The sequence below is a fragment of the Sorex araneus genome, chromosome 1, assembly GCF_027595985.1.
Source record: "Sorex araneus isolate mSorAra2 chromosome 1, mSorAra2.pri, whole genome shotgun sequence".
Lineage (NCBI taxonomy): Eukaryota > Metazoa > Chordata > Mammalia > Eulipotyphla > Soricidae > Sorex > Sorex araneus.
Genome location: NC_073302.1, coordinates 416301517 through 416319342, shown reverse-complemented (window position 1 = coordinate 416319342; position 17826 = coordinate 416301517). Strand labels below are relative to the sequence as shown.

At 38.8% G+C, this 17826-nt stretch overlaps 1 protein-coding gene across 3 annotated transcripts in view; it reads left to right on the top strand.

Annotated features, from left to right (window-relative positions):
• CTTNBP2 (cortactin binding protein 2) overlaps window positions 1–17826 on the top strand; it is a 156667-nt gene that overhangs the window by 78517 nt on the left and 60324 nt on the right. For 2 of the 3 annotated variants that reach the window (XM_055123699.1, XM_055123698.1), the window contains exons 5-9: window positions 2879–2918; window positions 4414–4617; window positions 6027–6126; window positions 8830–8980; window positions 14083–14328. In XM_055123699.1, the coding sequence (XP_054979674.1) occupies window positions 2879–2918; window positions 4414–4617; window positions 6027–6126; window positions 8830–8980; window positions 14083–14328 (741 nt within the window). The remainder of the gene's footprint in view (window positions 1–2878; window positions 2919–4413; window positions 4618–6026; window positions 6127–8829; window positions 8981–14082; window positions 14329–17826) is intronic. The other variant, XM_055123700.1, reaches the window with a different exon arrangement.

Here is a 17826-nt window from a genome sequence, read left to right as displayed (position 1 = left end):
TGTTTACTCTATTTAAAGCTGTCATCTCTCAACACTTGAGCGCAGATGGATAGTATAGCATGTGGGCTGTATTAGAAAAGTTTTCCATTGCAGATGTGGTTTATGAAGTCATTTAAGCTGGGACCTGTGAGCAGAGGATATGATAAAAAAAAAAAAAAAAAAAAACGGCATGTTTTTGTTACCCAGTGTTGGAGGAAGTGCTTTTTATTGCCATAACAGTTCTTCATGGACTTAAAGTGGCTCCAAAATAATGTTAGAGGGTCAGACGTCTATGGAAGCTTTGTAGGAGTCTCGACACTTTCTAATCAGAGGGAAGTTTTAACAATGAAAGCAAAATTTGAATGGTATTATATTTAAAACTTAGTGGGGGAGAGTGGGAATGAGAAAAACAGGTGGTACTGTACTTGCTAATTATCAGATAATGAGAGCAGTACCCTGGGACTTATTTAGTGATTATGAGCTGTCTCCTTGAAATTAAGCTTTTTGAGTTTGTATTTGTATTTTTAGGGGGAAGAGTCAGAGAAGCAGCACAGATGTTGATGCCAGACAGATCAGCATTGGGATTTTGGTGCTACCATTTTCAGCTCTGTGTTGTTAGTGATTCTTTTCTTCTTAAACTGAGACCGTTTTTCATCCTTAATATGGGGCATGTACTACTTACTGGGGGAGGGTGGATCTGGGATTGAATACCATAGCGTATGTTGCGTTTAGAGCAGGAATAGTAACTAAGTAGTGATGATCTTATTGCTTCAGTGATAATAGAGTAAAATATTTTTGGGATTTTGCTTTAGAACTGACTTCAGTCTTTGTAATGTTTTGTGGAAATGCAGCCCACAACTGTGGATGTATTAAGTTCAAAAATTTGTCAAGTTTTTCCAATGAAAGCTCATCACTTTTCTCTCCTTGGAGAGCCACTAGATCGCATGATCTTTTAAATTCTGAAATCCTTCCTTTTGATGTCAGCTTATATTTGTGACAATTATGATTAAGTTAAGGCACCGAAGAGATTTGGAACAACCGAAAATACAATTTCAATGAATTGCATTGTAAATTGCCGTAAGTCGTTTAGCAAACATTCTGAGATCCTAAGTGAATATCTCTTTCCTCCAGAACATGTCAGAGGAGCACATTTCAATTATTCGATGAACGGAATCTAAATCAGAAATCCCCCCAGGCAACTGAGTTCCCATACCCTAGGAATTCTTTTCTCTATCATTTTTGCTTTACTCGATGCACTTTATTTAATTTGGTTCAGCCATCTTTTTCTTTAGTTAAACCTACCTTTAAAAATTGATTCTCCACAAATGATTGGATTAAGTCTAAATCAGAAAATGAGATTGATCTGAGCTATGACATTAACCCTCTCTACACTCTGAAGCTGATGCCAGAAGCTGTTCTCAACTCCTGTGCCCTCTGCCAGTGCTCGTGCTGTCTGTTCCCTTCATCACTGCATGTTCCGCAAGATGCTCACCTTGACTCATGTTCGCACGTGATGCTGCAAAGCTGAATGATCTTTTTCTAACATCATTAGAGTAACCGTATGGCCGTAAGTCTGTTCTTCGATTACTGACTCATTACTTAACCAGTCAACTCTTTATTACCACTTTCATCCTTCTTGGGAATTTCAAATTGGGGGTAAAGTCTCTTGGTGGAGTTTTCTTTCTCCCACAATCACAGCAGGATTATTGAAATGATTTTGTCAGTACTAAGGAAAATTGGAAGTGGGAGTAAAGGTATTAAATTTTCAGAATACTTGGTATCCATAAATAGATGCCAGGTGGCATTTCTCTTTTTGTGAAATAGTTTTAAAATAGATCATAGGGACCGAGGAGGTAGTCCTGGGGTTAAGGTGCTTGCCTTGCACACAACTGACCCTTGTTCAAATCCTCGCACTGCATATGCTCTGCCTGAATTTGATCACTGCTGGACTGCTGCTAGGAGTGATCCCGGAGTGCAGAGCCAGGAGTAAGCCCTGAGCATTATTGGGTGTGGACCCCCAAAACCAAAAAAAGTGCATAGATTGCCATCTAAAATTTAAGAAATATAACATGTACTCTTTTTGTAAGAGACAATTGTAAGAACATTGAGTGGTATAAAGATTGTATTTTTGAGTGCTATTTTGAGTGGTATAAAGAAAAGTATTTCCTTTTATACTTTCAAGTATAAAAGGTATTATTTTTAGTACTTAATATTAAAAATAGATTTCCCAAGTAATTATACTTCTATTGGAGTATTAATATGTAAAGCCATTGAAAATAAGCTTAAATTTAGCTGATCCCAAAGCCTATCATTGCAGTAAGAAAGGAAAACAAGTCCAAGAAAATAACAAACTGTTCAATATGTAACTGTGGATGCTCTTTAAAAGACAGAGCTGGGGTACTACAGCGAGTAGGGCAGTTGCCTTGCACACTGCTGACCAGGGTTTGATCCCTGGCATCTCATATGGTCCCCTGAGCACCAGAGGAATAAATCCTGAGTGCAGAGTGAGTAGTGACCCCTGAGCATCACCAGGTGTGTCCCTAAAACAAAAAAAGAAACAACAAACCAAGACCTCTCGAATAGACTGGAGGGAGATTGGGACAGGAGAAGTATAAGGAGAGAAAAGGCAATGATTGGGGAAGGGTTAGAGAAAGATCAGATGGAGGCTTGAGAGAGGGAGGGAAAGGAGAAGAGATGGGGAGGGAACCCTAGACAGCTTGAGAGAGGAAACAATATTGCTTTATTCCACAGAGGACTGCTGTGCAATGCCTTCCTTTATTCCTTTGTGTTTGCTTTGCAGTCGGGGTTTCATACCTTGACACTTATAATTTCTGCTTATCATTACATTTCTAATAAGTACTGATTTAATTTTTGTGGGCTTCTTTTGTTTGTTTTTAAGAAAATACAAAAGGTAAAATGTACCAGAGAGGAGCCTTCTTGTAAGTATGAAGTAAAAATACTATTTTTGTAAGAAGAACTAATGAATATCAATGGGGATATAGTATACAATTTAATTTTATGAAGATTTTGCATATTGCATGTAATTGCAGTTTAATAGGGTAAAAATACATTATTCATGTATACAAATAATTGATTATGAAAATATAATACTGAATAAGCTGACTAATTTGTATAAAACTTTTTGAGAAACAATTTTTAAAATATCAAGAAGTTTCTGACTGTGCACTCTTAATATTTCTTGAAATAATTTAAGGCCAATACAAAAATTATATATATAATTATAAAACTTTTTTGTATACCTGCTATCATAACAGCCGTGTCTTTTGCAAAGTATCCCAGTATCAATGTGCATTGACTATAAATGATGTCTCTTGTTGTGTCTTGCCACACAACAAAAGACAAATGTGGCTGTGGGATGAATGTGTGCACATAGGCCATGTTCAATTGCTTTGAGGTATTTGGGTCTCTATACAGAAGAAAGTAAAATTGCATCTTTTGAAAATTAATTGTATTTAAACCTAAAAATACACAAAATAACTATATATCACATTAAATAAACATCTTTACTTTACTGTTTTTACAGCCTTTTGATCAAGGAAGAATTCAGAAAATTTTCCATGCTATTTGCAGCCGACTTCACATACTTAACAGATTCTCTTCTAAAACTGCTAAATACTGATGAGAAATATCTAACTATGATAACTTATGACTTTTGTTAAAGCTATATGGTAGAGTGTCCTATTTTGTTGACTGATTAAGTTTCTGGTACCAAGTGATAAAGATGGCCAGGTGATACAGCCTTCAGATTGAATTGTATTGAATATTGTGCTGTTAGATTATGAATCCAATTTGTATACATTTTGTTTCTATACTCAATACTGAAAGGTAGTGAGATCCCTATTTTATTTCCAAATTAAAAATTCAAGGAATATAAAGAAATTCCTTAAAGTGCTTGTCCCATCTTAATGGTTTATAAACGATGTATAAGTATCTAGAACATTGTTGAGAGAGGAAAAACATCTTTCTCAAAATTATTTCTATACCACTCCTTAAACTATCCGCTTACCTTTCAGACTGATATTGAAATAGAGGAGATCTGTATTTTATCTTGACATGCAAATTTGTTTGAAATTCTCCTAAAGAAAAATTCTGAACTTTTGAAATGAGATAGCCATCTTAGTTTCCTAAAGCCAGTGACCATTTTAACACTTCTCTGAGCAAAACTGATGACTAAAATTAATTTGTCACCATTTATGTTAATCCAATTAGCAGCAGTTAAAAGATCTGAAGTAACAGTACGAATTTGTTCTAAGTAAACATTAACAGATTGATAATGTCAGCAACCATGTGGTTTTTATAATCTTCTAGGGACACATGTCATATGTCTATGTGTGTATAATGCAGAAGGGAGTGGATAATGTCTGTCTCATCTCCGTGCTCATACTGTCTAACCTGGGTCACTTTAACCCACAGGCTGGTCACCCTCCCTAACCCCTTTGCTAATGAGTGGTGGTCCTGCCCCCCTGGCTGGCAGGCCCACCCTTCTTCAGCAAGCTGCTGCCCAGGGAAATGTCACTTTATTATCAATGCTGCTTAATGAAGAAGGACTGGACATTAATTACTCCTGTGAAGATGGCCATTCTGCCTTGTATTCTGCTGCTAAGAATGGACATACAGGTAAGGATGCTGATATGTCATCTGCATGCAAAGGGATAAAGTCGCCAAAGCATATGTAAATGCTGCTTACTAAATAGTTAGTAAAAGAGTTTTCTTTGGGTTTAAATTTCTCCCACAAGTCATGGTGGATATTTTTTTTAATGTATATAAACATTAACATAAATGTTTATATATTAAACATTTAGAGATAGTGTAGGCATTTAAAAAACTTAAACTTTTCACTTCCATAATAACATTAAATTTTATTGCAGCACACAAAAAGTCACCTTTGTCTTATGCGTAATGAAATGCATCTATAAAAAATTTTGGTCTTATAACTGTAAAGTACATTTTGAAATAAAGCCTGCCATCTGTGATCACTTTGGCTAAGATAAAATCGCCCTCATTTGTTTTAGAAATACCTGATGTGAGAGAAAATCAAAGCATGTGTTACAGTGAGGGAAAGTTTTAGTAGTTAGTAAAGGTCACAGGTCTAAAATTGTTCTGCACTTGGAACGAATTATAGTTACTTAGCTATTTTTTAAAAAGAACTGAGGAGTATAATTATAAATGACATATCACTGAATTAGGAATTACTCCTGTTACTTAAAATGCAAATCCTCTAGTCAAATATACTAAAACATATGGCAGTACAGGAAAAGATGGGTTGACTACAAATGCAAAGTCAAATAACATTGCATATATTTAAGTTGCCTTGACGATTGATTTTAACTCAGATTCCTTGGATGTCTTAATTCAGCTTCTTTAGAAGTTTTCAGAGCATCACCTGTTTGAGTGGACTAAATGGAAGAGTCTAGGGAATAGAAAATAGACTAAGTAAAAGTGCTTTGCAACTCTTTGCCTCAAAATAGCTTTAGGAATTTTCTTTAATACAGAGAAGTCATAGGTCTAAGTTGATAGTTGTACCATAGTCAGGTGACTTGTTATGAATTCTCCTTTGCCCTTATTCAAGGAATGAAGTTTAGGATGCCTGTGCACAAATGCTTTTGAAAGATAAAGTAAAACATCATAAAGTAAAAATTCAATGATTTAAATACAAAGAATGACAAATTCAGTTTGTTGAGCAGATCTGATTCTTTATGCTATAACATTGTCTTCTGGGACAGGCTGGCAGAAAAATCTGGTGAAGCATTTTTTTGACATGTGACAGTTCTTTTACTCTCTAGCAGCTCTTCCCTAAAGCACCAGATGAGTGGAAAATATCTCAGTTGTTGAGTCTAGAGTATTGCTAATTCCCAGAAAAAAAGAGAATTCCCCTGTAAAAGAGTCCCATATCAACCAGGATGCAATTATGTCAGGAACTTGTGCATGGGGTGTGTCCTTTGGATTTAGTGTGTGTGGAGCGTGTATAGAAGTTGTCTCTTCTAGCTGTGTGACACAGTGAAAATGGCATTCTGTTCCAATTGTAGACTGTGTGAGATTGCTGCTGAATGCAGAAGCCCAAGTCAGCGCTGCTGATAAAAACGGCTTTACACCCTTGTGTGCTGCAGCTGCACAGGGACACTTCAAGTAAGTGAGGCTCCCAGTTCTTTGTCTGAAACTTCCCTGTGAAAAGATCCTCTTTGTCATTTGCACATGCGTTTCAGTTCTGGTTGCATATGTGAAAGAGAACTTAAAATTCTTTGGCAAATAAAATCAGCAAAACCATTTTGAATTAAATGCAAAGGAGCAGAGACTTTTTTTTCTTCTCAGTAATAGTTAAATAGCTGGCTGTAAGAGATATGGAGAACTGATGCAGCGTCCAAACCTCATATGAATGAATTTACTTCAGAACAAGATTGTTTATAGCCTGTCAGCCTATTTGTGGTGGTATAATGAGCTGTTAAACGTTTTGTTGTTCACTCTTTTCCACCGCTCCAATACATGAAGAAAAACAATTTTTTCTTACATAACAGTGGCATTAAAAGTAAAACATAGATTTATGCTATTTGTAATAATCTTAACTCTTAAATTGCAGTGACAATTTCCAAATCCCAATTAGTCACTTTGTTATGTCATTTTAAAATACGAAGCAGGACTTTTACCTCCTGAATGTAATAAGAGCACAGAACCAAGGGTCATTTGATTAAAATATATTATTATAGCTCCAGCAATGCTTTAGTGGCATACTCAATTATAGATGGGACTATTTTAAATTGAGTCATATTTTAATAACAAAGTAAACTTTCATTAGGTTGCTTTTTCTACCTATGCTAATATAGACAGTTGTGGGAATGGAAAGTGTTCAATGTTTATTATTCTATCATGGGATAGAAATGTACCTCAAGGAATTTCAGAATTTGTGCTGGAATGATAGCATGGTGGGTAGGGCGTTTGCCTTGCATGCGGCCAACCTGGGTTTGATTCCCAGCATTCCATATGGTCCCCTGAGTAACCCCTGTGTATCGCCAGGTGTGACCCAAAAAAGCAAAAAGCAAAAAAAATTCAGAATTTTGCACTTAGAACAGAGAAGGGTTCACTATGACAGTGATAGCTGGAAATGATCACTGTGAATAAGAACTGGGTGCTGAGAAGAAGTGATGTGCATGATGCCCTTTCAGTGGCAGTATTGCAAACCACAGTACCTGAACGGGAAAAACAAAGGGATGATAAAAGAAGAAGAAGAAAAGTGTCTGCCATGGAGGCAGGGTGGGAGGGAGTGTGGGGTTTGGGGAGGGAAACTGGGGCCATTGGGTGTGGGAAATGTACCCTGGTGAAAGGACGGTGTTAGAACATTGTATGACTGCGACTCCATCCTGAACAACTTTGTAACCATGTATTTCATGGTGATTTATTTTTTTTAGAAAATACAATGAAATTTCAGAATTCTTGGAATAATGGATTTAAAGTGTCATAATAACCTTTACTTAATTTTTAAAGCACATCTAACACACATCTCTGTATCCCAAATTAACTGTTACGACCCAGGGATACTGATTTAGATGTTACTTTATTTGCATGTGTTCTTTGTCTTCCCAATGAGATTTCCATTTTTTTTTTTACCTTACTCTTTGTGGGTTGTAATATAGAGCCACTTTCTTAGATAGTCATGTAGTTATGGTGCTGGGGTCCTGGAAAGCTTTGCAAACACTTCAGGAAATCCAGGGCTTATATGTATGTAAAGATACATATATATGTAAAGATAGATATATGTATAAGATATATATAATAACATATATATACACATATATATGCACCAATATGTAACTTAATTTTAAAACATATGTCATGTTTGAGCATTGCCAGGAAAGCCAAGTAAAAAGCCATGCAGTTTAATATGGAAGCGAAGATGATTTTTAAAATATTTGGTTTTTGGCCCACACCCAGTGGTATTCAGGGCTTATTCCTGGCTCTGTGTGCCCAGAGATAAATCCTGGTGGGTGCAGAGGACCATGTGGAGTGGCTGGGAGCTAACCCAGGTTAACCATTGCAAGGCAAATGCCCCACAACCTATACTATCACTTTTACCCCCAAGAGAGAAGATGATTTGAAGTATTCCTTTGGTTTTAACTTAACCCTCCTTTCCTAATGCTTTACTATCCAGTTTTACAAGCTCCCGTTGCCTTTAAAGTTACTAAAAGTCAAGGAATCTTGGTCATACCTCCTCCTTGATCCCAGGATATTCAGTTTCTGTTTAGCTGTGTCTTTTTTCCTTAGTAAGGCAGCTCCCTTTAGAAAACAGAATAACCTCTGCTGTCTTTTCTCCCCAAAGCACCTCTTTTCTGTCTCTGTACTGCCTTTTATAGCGGAGGCACATGATGCCCTGCTGTCTGGACTATTTATAATTATTTTTTTTTTCAAGTGAAAATCTCAGAGTGACTCAGCAGCCTGACTCTTTTCAAGGCACAAGCTATTTTGAATCGCAAATAATATATATGTCAAGCTCAGCTAAGCTATTCATCCTTGTAAGCTCCACATCTTTCAAGGGCAACTTTTACAAGTTGGATACAGAGGATTGTCATCAACCAAGTGTTGGCTTTTGAGCAAAGCTGCTCTTTCAAATTTTCACGGGAGCAATTGCGTTGATGACTAAACTATACCTTATAATCTTGTGAAAAAAAAAAAAACAAAGGTAAAAGCCACAATAACTACATATGTATGTTATTTATACATGTGTGTAAAACTGTATATAAAGATGCATAATTGCTCTTCCATGGTGTCCTATTTTGCCTTAGATGATACTGCAGTAATGAAATCCAGTGTTGATGAACTTACTCACCATCTTGTGTTTAGGTGTGTAGAATTACTAATTGCATACGATGCTAACATTAATCATGCTGCTGATGGAGGACAGACACCTCTATACCTGGCCTGTAAAAATGGAAACAAAGAATGTATCAAACTCTTGTTAGAAGCTGGAGCTGACCGGAGTGTAAAAACCAGAGTGAGTACCAACTGGTTTGTGCTAAAATTTATAAGGCTTACCAGATGCCTGCAAAATCTTGGGCTGGGAAAGAAAAATGCATTGAAATGGTAGTTCTTGTCATTTTTAGGAGATAAGGAATGAACAGTGTCTGACCTTCTCTGATTCTCTATAAATCAGAAGCCTTGTCTGTGAACCTAACTATTCCTCTGTCCTCTGAGACTTAGATTTTTTTTTTTTCTTTTTGGGTCACACCCGGCGATACACAGGGATCATTCCTGGCTCTGCACTCAGGAATTACCCCTGGCGGTGCTCCGGGGACCATATGGGATGCTGGGAATCGAACCCGGGTCGGCCACGTGCAAGGCAAACACCATACCCGCTGTGCTATTGCTCCAGCCCCGAGACTTAGATTTTTTTAATCTGTAAAACAGGAAAACAAATATCTGGTTTCTATTTTAAGAATTACCTGTAAGGGAGGGACAAGTTTTTATTCATTCAAAAACTGTTCCTTCAGTATCACTGATTTAGGGGCAGAAGGGATAGCAGCAAATGAAACAATGCGTGTATTACTGAACCGTGCATCCCATTTGTGAAGGTGAGGAAGGGATGCTAAAACAAGTGAACAGATCAGTAGATGTTTAGGAAATCAAAATCCCCGGCCCCGGTTTCTTTAGAGGAGTTGATCACAAAGCTCTGTAAAGAAAATGTGGCAGTGGAATCACAGCCTGAGGAAGTGACGATGTGAGCTGCATTGGGGTGGGGAGCAGTGTGCCGGGGCTGAGATGGAAGAGTGGTGGTAGCCCGCGTGCCCACAGGAAGGCCAGAGTGGCTAGAACTGGAAGCTGCTCCCAAAGGATGTTGGTAAGAACTTGGGATAAGGAGGATAACATTGGAGGGCTCTCAACAGAGAAAAGAGAGAAAAACTCATTTTCTATTAATTACTCTGGCTGTAGGAAGGGCAGAGCGGATGTAAGGTATCTTGTCAGGAATCTGTTGTTTTACTCCAGCGAATAAGTAATGATGCTGGAAAGTAAAATTAAGAGGGAGAACTGGCGAGAAATGGTTAGAATCCTACGTATATTTTCAAGGTGCAGTATCTATTTTAAAAGTACTTTAAGAAGTATAGGCAGTTGTGGTGGTGGCAAATATTTCAGAATCGTTGAGGGATCAGGCTCTGAAACTACTCTTGGGGTGGGGCCTGACTTCTCCAAAATCTCTGTGACCTTGGGTGAGTTATATCTCTTCTCTGTGCTTTGGTGACCCCCTCCACAAAATAAGATTAATGATAGTGATTGGAGAACTAGCACATGCGCAAGGCTAACCTGCATTCAATCCCTAGTACCATGTATGCTCCTCTGAATACTGCAGGGAGTGATATCCTGAGCACAGCTGGGTGTGGCCCCCAAATAATAAATAAACAGATACATAAATAATAGTGGCCTTGTCAGGGTATATCAAAATGGCATAAAGTAATATTTTTAAGGTCATTGCTACAGTGTCTAGGAATTTTTAGCTATCCAGTGGTCCTGATCACCACCACCATCATCAGTAGTTTAAGTTGTCACATGTGTAAACTAAAGGAAATGTTGTGTCACGGTGGTTGTCCATGGCTCACTATTCCTTCTAGGACTGATGTTTGTGCCTCTCAGGTTCAGGCTCATTGACTGATTTCCTTAGAATCTGAAGCACTGTATTTGGGAATCCACGATGGAACCTGCCACAGTTGGGTTATCTTGACTCCCCTCTGCACCATTCTGATGCAGCCTGTGAGAAATGTACAGGTAAATCCAGAGAGTCAGAAATGAAAGACTTTGCACGTGGAAGTTAGCAGAAGAGCCCTTGGTGAACGAATCCTTTCAACTCGGGTCACACGGGAAAACCTTTGAAACAAATTTTTCAAATTGGATTTCAGCAACATTCCGTGACAGACTTAGCGACTCCAAACCAGCCCTGAGTACACTGATGTCTGTCTCTATGGCAGGGCTCCATCTCAGGCTGGAAGAATTAAGGAGCTGTCAGCATGACCCATTCATCATTGGACTCAGACATGATTTAATTTGTGCTATTGCAGCCTTCCAGAGTGTTAAAGGCATGATAATTGCTACCGTCCAACATATTCCTGATGCAGAGTATAGGCATATTAGTTGCTGGAGGTTATCTATATCTGGACCCTCTACTTTTGCTACAGAATTGACTAATTACCGTGCAATTATTCACAGAAATCATCCTTAAAATTTCCAAAGATATGGGGCTGGAGTGATAGCACAGCAGGTAGGGCGTTTGCCTTGCACGCGGCCGACCCGGGTTCGATTCGCAGCATCCCATATGGTTCCCTGAGCACCGCCAGGGGTAATTCCTGAGTGCAGAGCCAGGAGTAACCCCTGTGCATCGCCAGGTGTGATCCAAAAAGAAAAAAAAAAATTGCAAGGATAAAAAGCAAGCAAATCTGTGTTATAGGTCTTGAGTTTTCCTAAAAAAGAGTACTCACAGTTACTGATATTTCTAAGAATCTGGAAGAAATATTGAGTTTTGCTGCTATGGAGATTTACTTTTTAAAAAATTACCAATATAAGAACCATATCCAGCACTGTTTGAGGGTGGGGGTTGGGTAGTGGGAGTTCTGGGCTCGCTCTCCCTGATGCTGTGCTATATTTTCTCCATGTGTTAGGCTTCAGTGGTTTAGTGCTCAGACCAGAGCAGTGCCTGAAACCAAGGCTACAACCAGCAGTGCTTGAGGTGCCATGCACACAGGGATTGAACGTGGGGCTTTGCACTTATATGACGCGCTCTACTACTTGAGTTCTTTCCTCTGGACCCTGGTGGAGAATTTTTTAATGATTCTTTCTATTTAGCTTTTGAAAATATGAGAAAATTATTCCACTGTTACATTTCTTAATGTTTATTTTATCTAAGAAATTTGTGGTGTTAGAATCATTACAAAATTCTACTTTACACGTAGACATGAATCTCACCAACCTGAATAAAAAATAAGTAGTGCACAACATAAAAATGGGTCACCTGCAGCTCACCAGGTAACTCAGAAGACCCTGCTCAAGAGAGTTACTGGTGAGCTCAATGAAAGTGTTATGGGACAGAGGCGCCTAAACACAGAGATAAATAGTATAGGTGATAGAGAACCTTCAGGGAATATATATATATTTTTATAATGTATTATCTGGGTTATTCCCTGCAGTTTTGGGGGGTGGGTGACCATGCAATGCCACTGATCAAAAAGAGCCTTACGCATGTCAGAATGTTATCTACCACTTGAGTCATCTTTCTTTGGTCCCTCCTTTTTCTAGTAACTTTTAATAAGAAATCAAAGGAGCATGGAAGGCAAAAGTGAACAAGAAACTACCACATTACGTTTGTGATATAAATCTGAGGTCAAGAGCACTTATTCTCTCCTACCTAAGTAAGGATAATATTTAAATAAAGATGATTACCACACAGCCAAGACCAAGCCATTACACGCTGCAATGACTGGGTGATGCCCTTGAACACTGTGATGTTCCAGTCACTGCCCAGCCATGGTCTTGTCTCAGCTGTGGACTTCATTGATTGGAGTAGCAGAAGCCAATAAGAGTCCACATCACCAAGGAGCATTGTAGAAATGATCAGATAACTATCTAAATGTAGATTGTTCATTGTTTTTCTCCCTTTATCTCATGAATGATTTTTATTTTAGAGAAAAACTGTGCTGTACCTCAATGATAAAGATTTAGTAGCACTGTCGTCCCATTGTTCATCCATTTGCTTAAGTGGGCACCAGTAATGTCTCCATTATGAGACTTCTTGTTACAATTTTTGGCATATCAAATATGCCACAGGTAGCTTGCCAGGCTCTACTGTGTAGGCGGGATACTCTCAGTAGCTTGCGAGGCTCTTTGAGAGGGACGGGGTCAGGGGAATTGAACCCGGGTCAGCTGCATGCAAGTGATAGCCCTACCTGCTGTGCTATCACTCTAGTCCAATAGATTTAGTAACAGGACAAATTACTTTGTAAAGGTGAAAAAAAAAAAGTGAATAAAGTAAAGCCAAAATACATATCAGTAAAATAATCCTTTAAAAAAAAAACCAATAAAACATTTAAAAAATCGAATGATAATAGTGCCTGAATAGCAAGTGAAAACAATTTTATATAAAAATGAGAGCTGAATCACTTGGACGGCTTGTGAAAGCAGATTTCGGGGCTCCTCCCCCAGATGTTTTGATCCAGTACTTCTGGGATGAGGTGCAGTACTGATTAAGACCCACTTCCATAAAAATGGGTTCAGAGGCTGCCCCAGCAACCAGTTAAGTGGATGACTGAGGCTTCAAAGTAATGTATTTTAGTTTCTAATCTTGCATCTATTTGCTTCCTACTGCAATTAACAGAACACTCAGTAGACATCCATCAAAATCCCGTGGAGTTATTTGGTTTTGTTTTTCCTGTGTGTCAAATGTGTTCTCCATTATCTAGTTTCCTTCCATCTGGACTTGCTGGCATAAAAGTTTAAGACCACCCAAGTTAGGACACTCTCCTGTAAGTAAGATTGGTTTAGAATAGCATTCACTGAAGTACAGTACTAATCACATATCAGTTGCATATACGTATTTTAAAATTATCTCTGTGTTATGGGACCAGAGAGATGCACATTGAGTAAGCACTTGCCTTGCAGGCTGCTGACCTGGCTTCAATCCCTGGCACCTCAAATGGTCCCAGATCTAGCCACGGGGGATTCCTGAGCACAGCCAGAAGGAAGCCCTGAGGACTGCCAGGAGTGGCCCCCAAACCAAAACCAAAAACAACCACTTAGCTCAAATTCTTTCTTTCTGTAATATTAAATTGGTATTTTGGTATCTAAAGCTTGTTGGCAGTTTTGGGTAGTACCTGCTCACTCCAAATGGTTAAACATTCAGATGAATGTCCCACAAAACAGCATGAGTCATAGCAGTGGGAAGTGCATTGACAGACGTCAGAGTCTTTAGCTCTGCTCTTGAGTGATATTCGGGATTGGAAAGTCTGCCTTTCCCAGCTCGGTGATCCATGCCCAGAAATAGTTCGAGGTGGTTTTTAAATAACTCTTCTCAGTGTCAGTGTTGTTATTGACCCTATCGCCCGATCATTTTATATCCAGGATGGCTGGACACCAGTTCATGCAGCTGTGGACACTGGCAATGTGGACAGTCTCAAGCTTCTTATGTACCATCGAGCTGGTGGAAACTCTTCGAATGTGGAGGAGCCCGAGGCAGGAGTCTTTGACTTGCAAGGAGAAGGCAGCCCTGAAGGGACATCCAAGCCCATTGTTCCCGAGGAGCTCATTAACCACGCTGACAGAGAGGGCTGGACCGCTGCCCACATCGCTGCTTCTAAAGGGTTCAAGGTGTGTGGTACAGCTGGCCTTAATACACACTTGTAATCTGATGAGTGGCATAGTTGTCTGCTATCAACAGTGCATCTCGGAGACTGAGTAATACCATCATTAGAGATGATTAGCTTCTAAAAACAAGTGGATTTTTTTTTTCTGTCTTACAGTTATGTATGGTGCACACTTGTGTGTGTGTGTGTGTGTGCGCGTGTGCGCGCGTGTGTGTGAGGCTTTTCATAAAAGGTTCTTAGAGTTTGTTGACAAAAGTGGGAGTCATTTATAACCTTTACCTCATCCCAGATGACAAGAGGTTTGGTATTAATTTTGTCTACTCATTGTTTCTTGGTCTGGAGCCCACACGGCAGAGCCTGGCAAGCTACCCGTGCATATTGGATATGCCAAAAACAGTAACAATAAGTCTCTCAATGAGAAACGTTACTGGTGCTCGCTCAAACAAATCGATGAGCAATGGGATGACAGTGACAGTGACTCATTGTTTCATTCAATACCCAGGTCTTGCTCCAAGGTAGAGAGGGAGGACCAGGTAGAAGGAGAAATACCATGTTCTCCACTCTGAACTGCCTCTCTTCCATCTTACCTGGGCTGTCTCACTGTTACATGAGACCTCTCGATTTCAAGTCGTCTGTAAAAGCAGAATGCAGCTAAGGAAATTTCATGAATGTTGGCTTTTCACTCTTTCTGCTTTTGCTATTTGAATCAATTGAGCAATAACAAGTAACAAGTAATACACATAGGGTGTATACTAACATTTGCCAGGGTCAATGTCATCAGGTGAGTTCAACTTTGGATATAGGATCAGTTTAAGATGAGAAAAGCCTAAAACATTAAATGGGTAATACAAATAATTTTGAATATATGTATACATATATATATCATACAAGATTTTAAAAAATTTTTACAGAATAAAATGACCATATTTAAGAGAGAGCAGAGTTGCAGGAACTGGGGCTTGAATAGACAATTTGGAGAAGATAGAAATGACTTCAGAAGCTAGGGAGATGGTTTAAAGGACCGAGCGCTTGCTGCATGCAAGCGCCTGATAGAGATCTCCTACATTGCAAGTCCCCCAAGCACTACCAAAAGTGACCTTCAAAACCCATACTGAGATTAACCCCTGTACATCATCAGATATGGCCAAAACAAGACAAAACAAGAATGATAAATAAAGGAGTTTGAAATAAATTGCCAGTCGTAACAGGGAGAAAGAATGGTTTAGATGGTTTTGTATAAAGGGCCCAAATCATCAGGTCTGTTGTTTAAGTGAATTTATTTAGCCTTAAGGAAATTGGGATTATGAAAAACTAGGGGGAGCAAGGAGAGAGATGAAAGTGGGAGAAATAATGAGACTTATTATAGACTAGAAACATCTAAAGACTTAAGTCAGATTAGTTATTGAAAAAAATCAAAAAGCTGACACTAGAAGAATGGTATACTGTTCCCAAAAAGAGAAAAGGAACATTTCTCTAATCAGGAAGGTAGCTTGTGAGTTTAAACATGCCAAACTTCCACTAGTGATGGATGTGTTCAGCCAGATGGAGCTCTCTGGGAGAGCTGCAAATGTGCATTTGGAGCTGCGAGATGGAGAACTTCTTGTTACTGTGATCTCAAACATAAGCTGTTCATTTTGGCCTTTGGGCCGAAAAAAAAAATAATAAAAATTAAGGCATGGTTTAGTTCAGGGTGGGGGAATTTTTGTCAATAGTAGCTTTCATTCTCCATTTTATCATTCAGCAATAACAACAAAAAACCTTTAAAACTTCTGTGAACTTGTTAAAACAGCATAGGTTTGAACAGAATGCAACATGTTAGATGTAAATTTTTAAATAGGAGAAATATAAAAAGCTTAAACTTAAAAAATATATATATTTAATTTAACACAGAGAATTTACTTAATGGGAAAGGTGTACTGAAGGGGAATAGGGTTATGATCCACATGCTAAAAGATATCTGAGTATTATGTAAAGTATTATAATGAGCGTGATATATGTGTACTCAGCTTGATGGGCGGAAAAGGCATAACAAAACTGAGCATCACAGTCTAGTATCTCATTTGTATCCTGATTCTCATTTTGGGCAGAGAGAAAGATGTTCCACAGGGTAAGTCACCCTGTCAGATGAGGTATTTGTCTTGCCTTTCAGCTCTATAACTGTGTACTCCTTATTTTTTTTAATTGATTTCTTTAAATTTTTTAATGTATTACCATGAGGTACAGTTACAGACTTGCAAACTTCTGTGCTTATGTTTCAGTCATACAGTGATTGAGTACCCATCCCTCTACCAGTCCCCGTTCTCAACCACCAATGATCCCAGTATCCCTCTCACTATCTCCCCCCAGCCCCCCTCCCCTCGCAACCCGCTGCCTCTGTGGGAGGGCATTCCCTTTTGCTCTCTCTCTCCTTTGGGGTGTTGTGGTCTGCAATGCAAGTATCAAGTGGCCATCATGTTTGGTTTATAGTCTACTTTCAGTACACATCTCCCATCCCGAGGGTGTCATCCAACCATCCTTTATTTGGTGTTCCCTTCTCTATCTGAGCTGCCTTTTCCCCCAGCACATGAGACCGGCTTCCAAGCTGTGGAGCAATGCTCCTGGTCCTTATCCTTGGATGCTAGTCTCCCATTCTGTTAATTTATATTCCACAAATGAGTACATTCTTCCTATGTCTGTCCCTCTCTGACTCATTTCACTTAGCATGATATTCTCCATGTTGATCCACTTATATGCAAATTTCATGACTTCATCTTTTCTGACAGCTGCTTAGTATTCCATTGTGTAGCTGTACCAAAGTTTCTTTTACCAGTCATCTGTTCTTGGGCACTCGGATTTTTCCCAGATTCTGGCTATTGAAAACAGTGCTGCAATGAACTTACAAGTAGAGATGTCAGTGCTACTATACTTTTTTTGCACCTCCAGGATATATTCCCAGAACTGGTGTTTGCTGGGTCAAATGGGAGGTCAGTTTCTAATTTTTTGAGAAACGTCCATACTGTTTTCCAAATGGACTGAACCAGTTGGTATTGCACTTCTTATTAGACCCAATGCTTTGGTAGCCAAGGTTGGTATCTTCATAGATTCTCAGACCCTAATGTGAATTTTCTGTCATTGTTGATTTAAGGGAAATACAGCCTCATTTTGCATGTAATTTGATTCTCTCAATACACATTTACTTTATAAAGCACTGTAGCACTGTACTCCCGTTGTTCATTGATTTGCTTGAGCAGGCACCAGTAACATCTACATTGTGAGACTTGTTACTGTTTTTGGCATGTAGAATTGGCCACAGATAGCTTGCCAGGCTCTGCTGTGCGGGCGGGATTCTCTTGGTAGCTTGCCGGCATAAGATAAATTTTGAGCATGAGAAATATTTTTTAAATGAGCATGATTGACAATAGTCACACACTACAGTGTAAAATGAGAGATTAAAATAATATATCTTTTCCATTCTGGAGTGGCTACTTAATCTTGCAGTCTAACATCTTCATTTTATGATTAG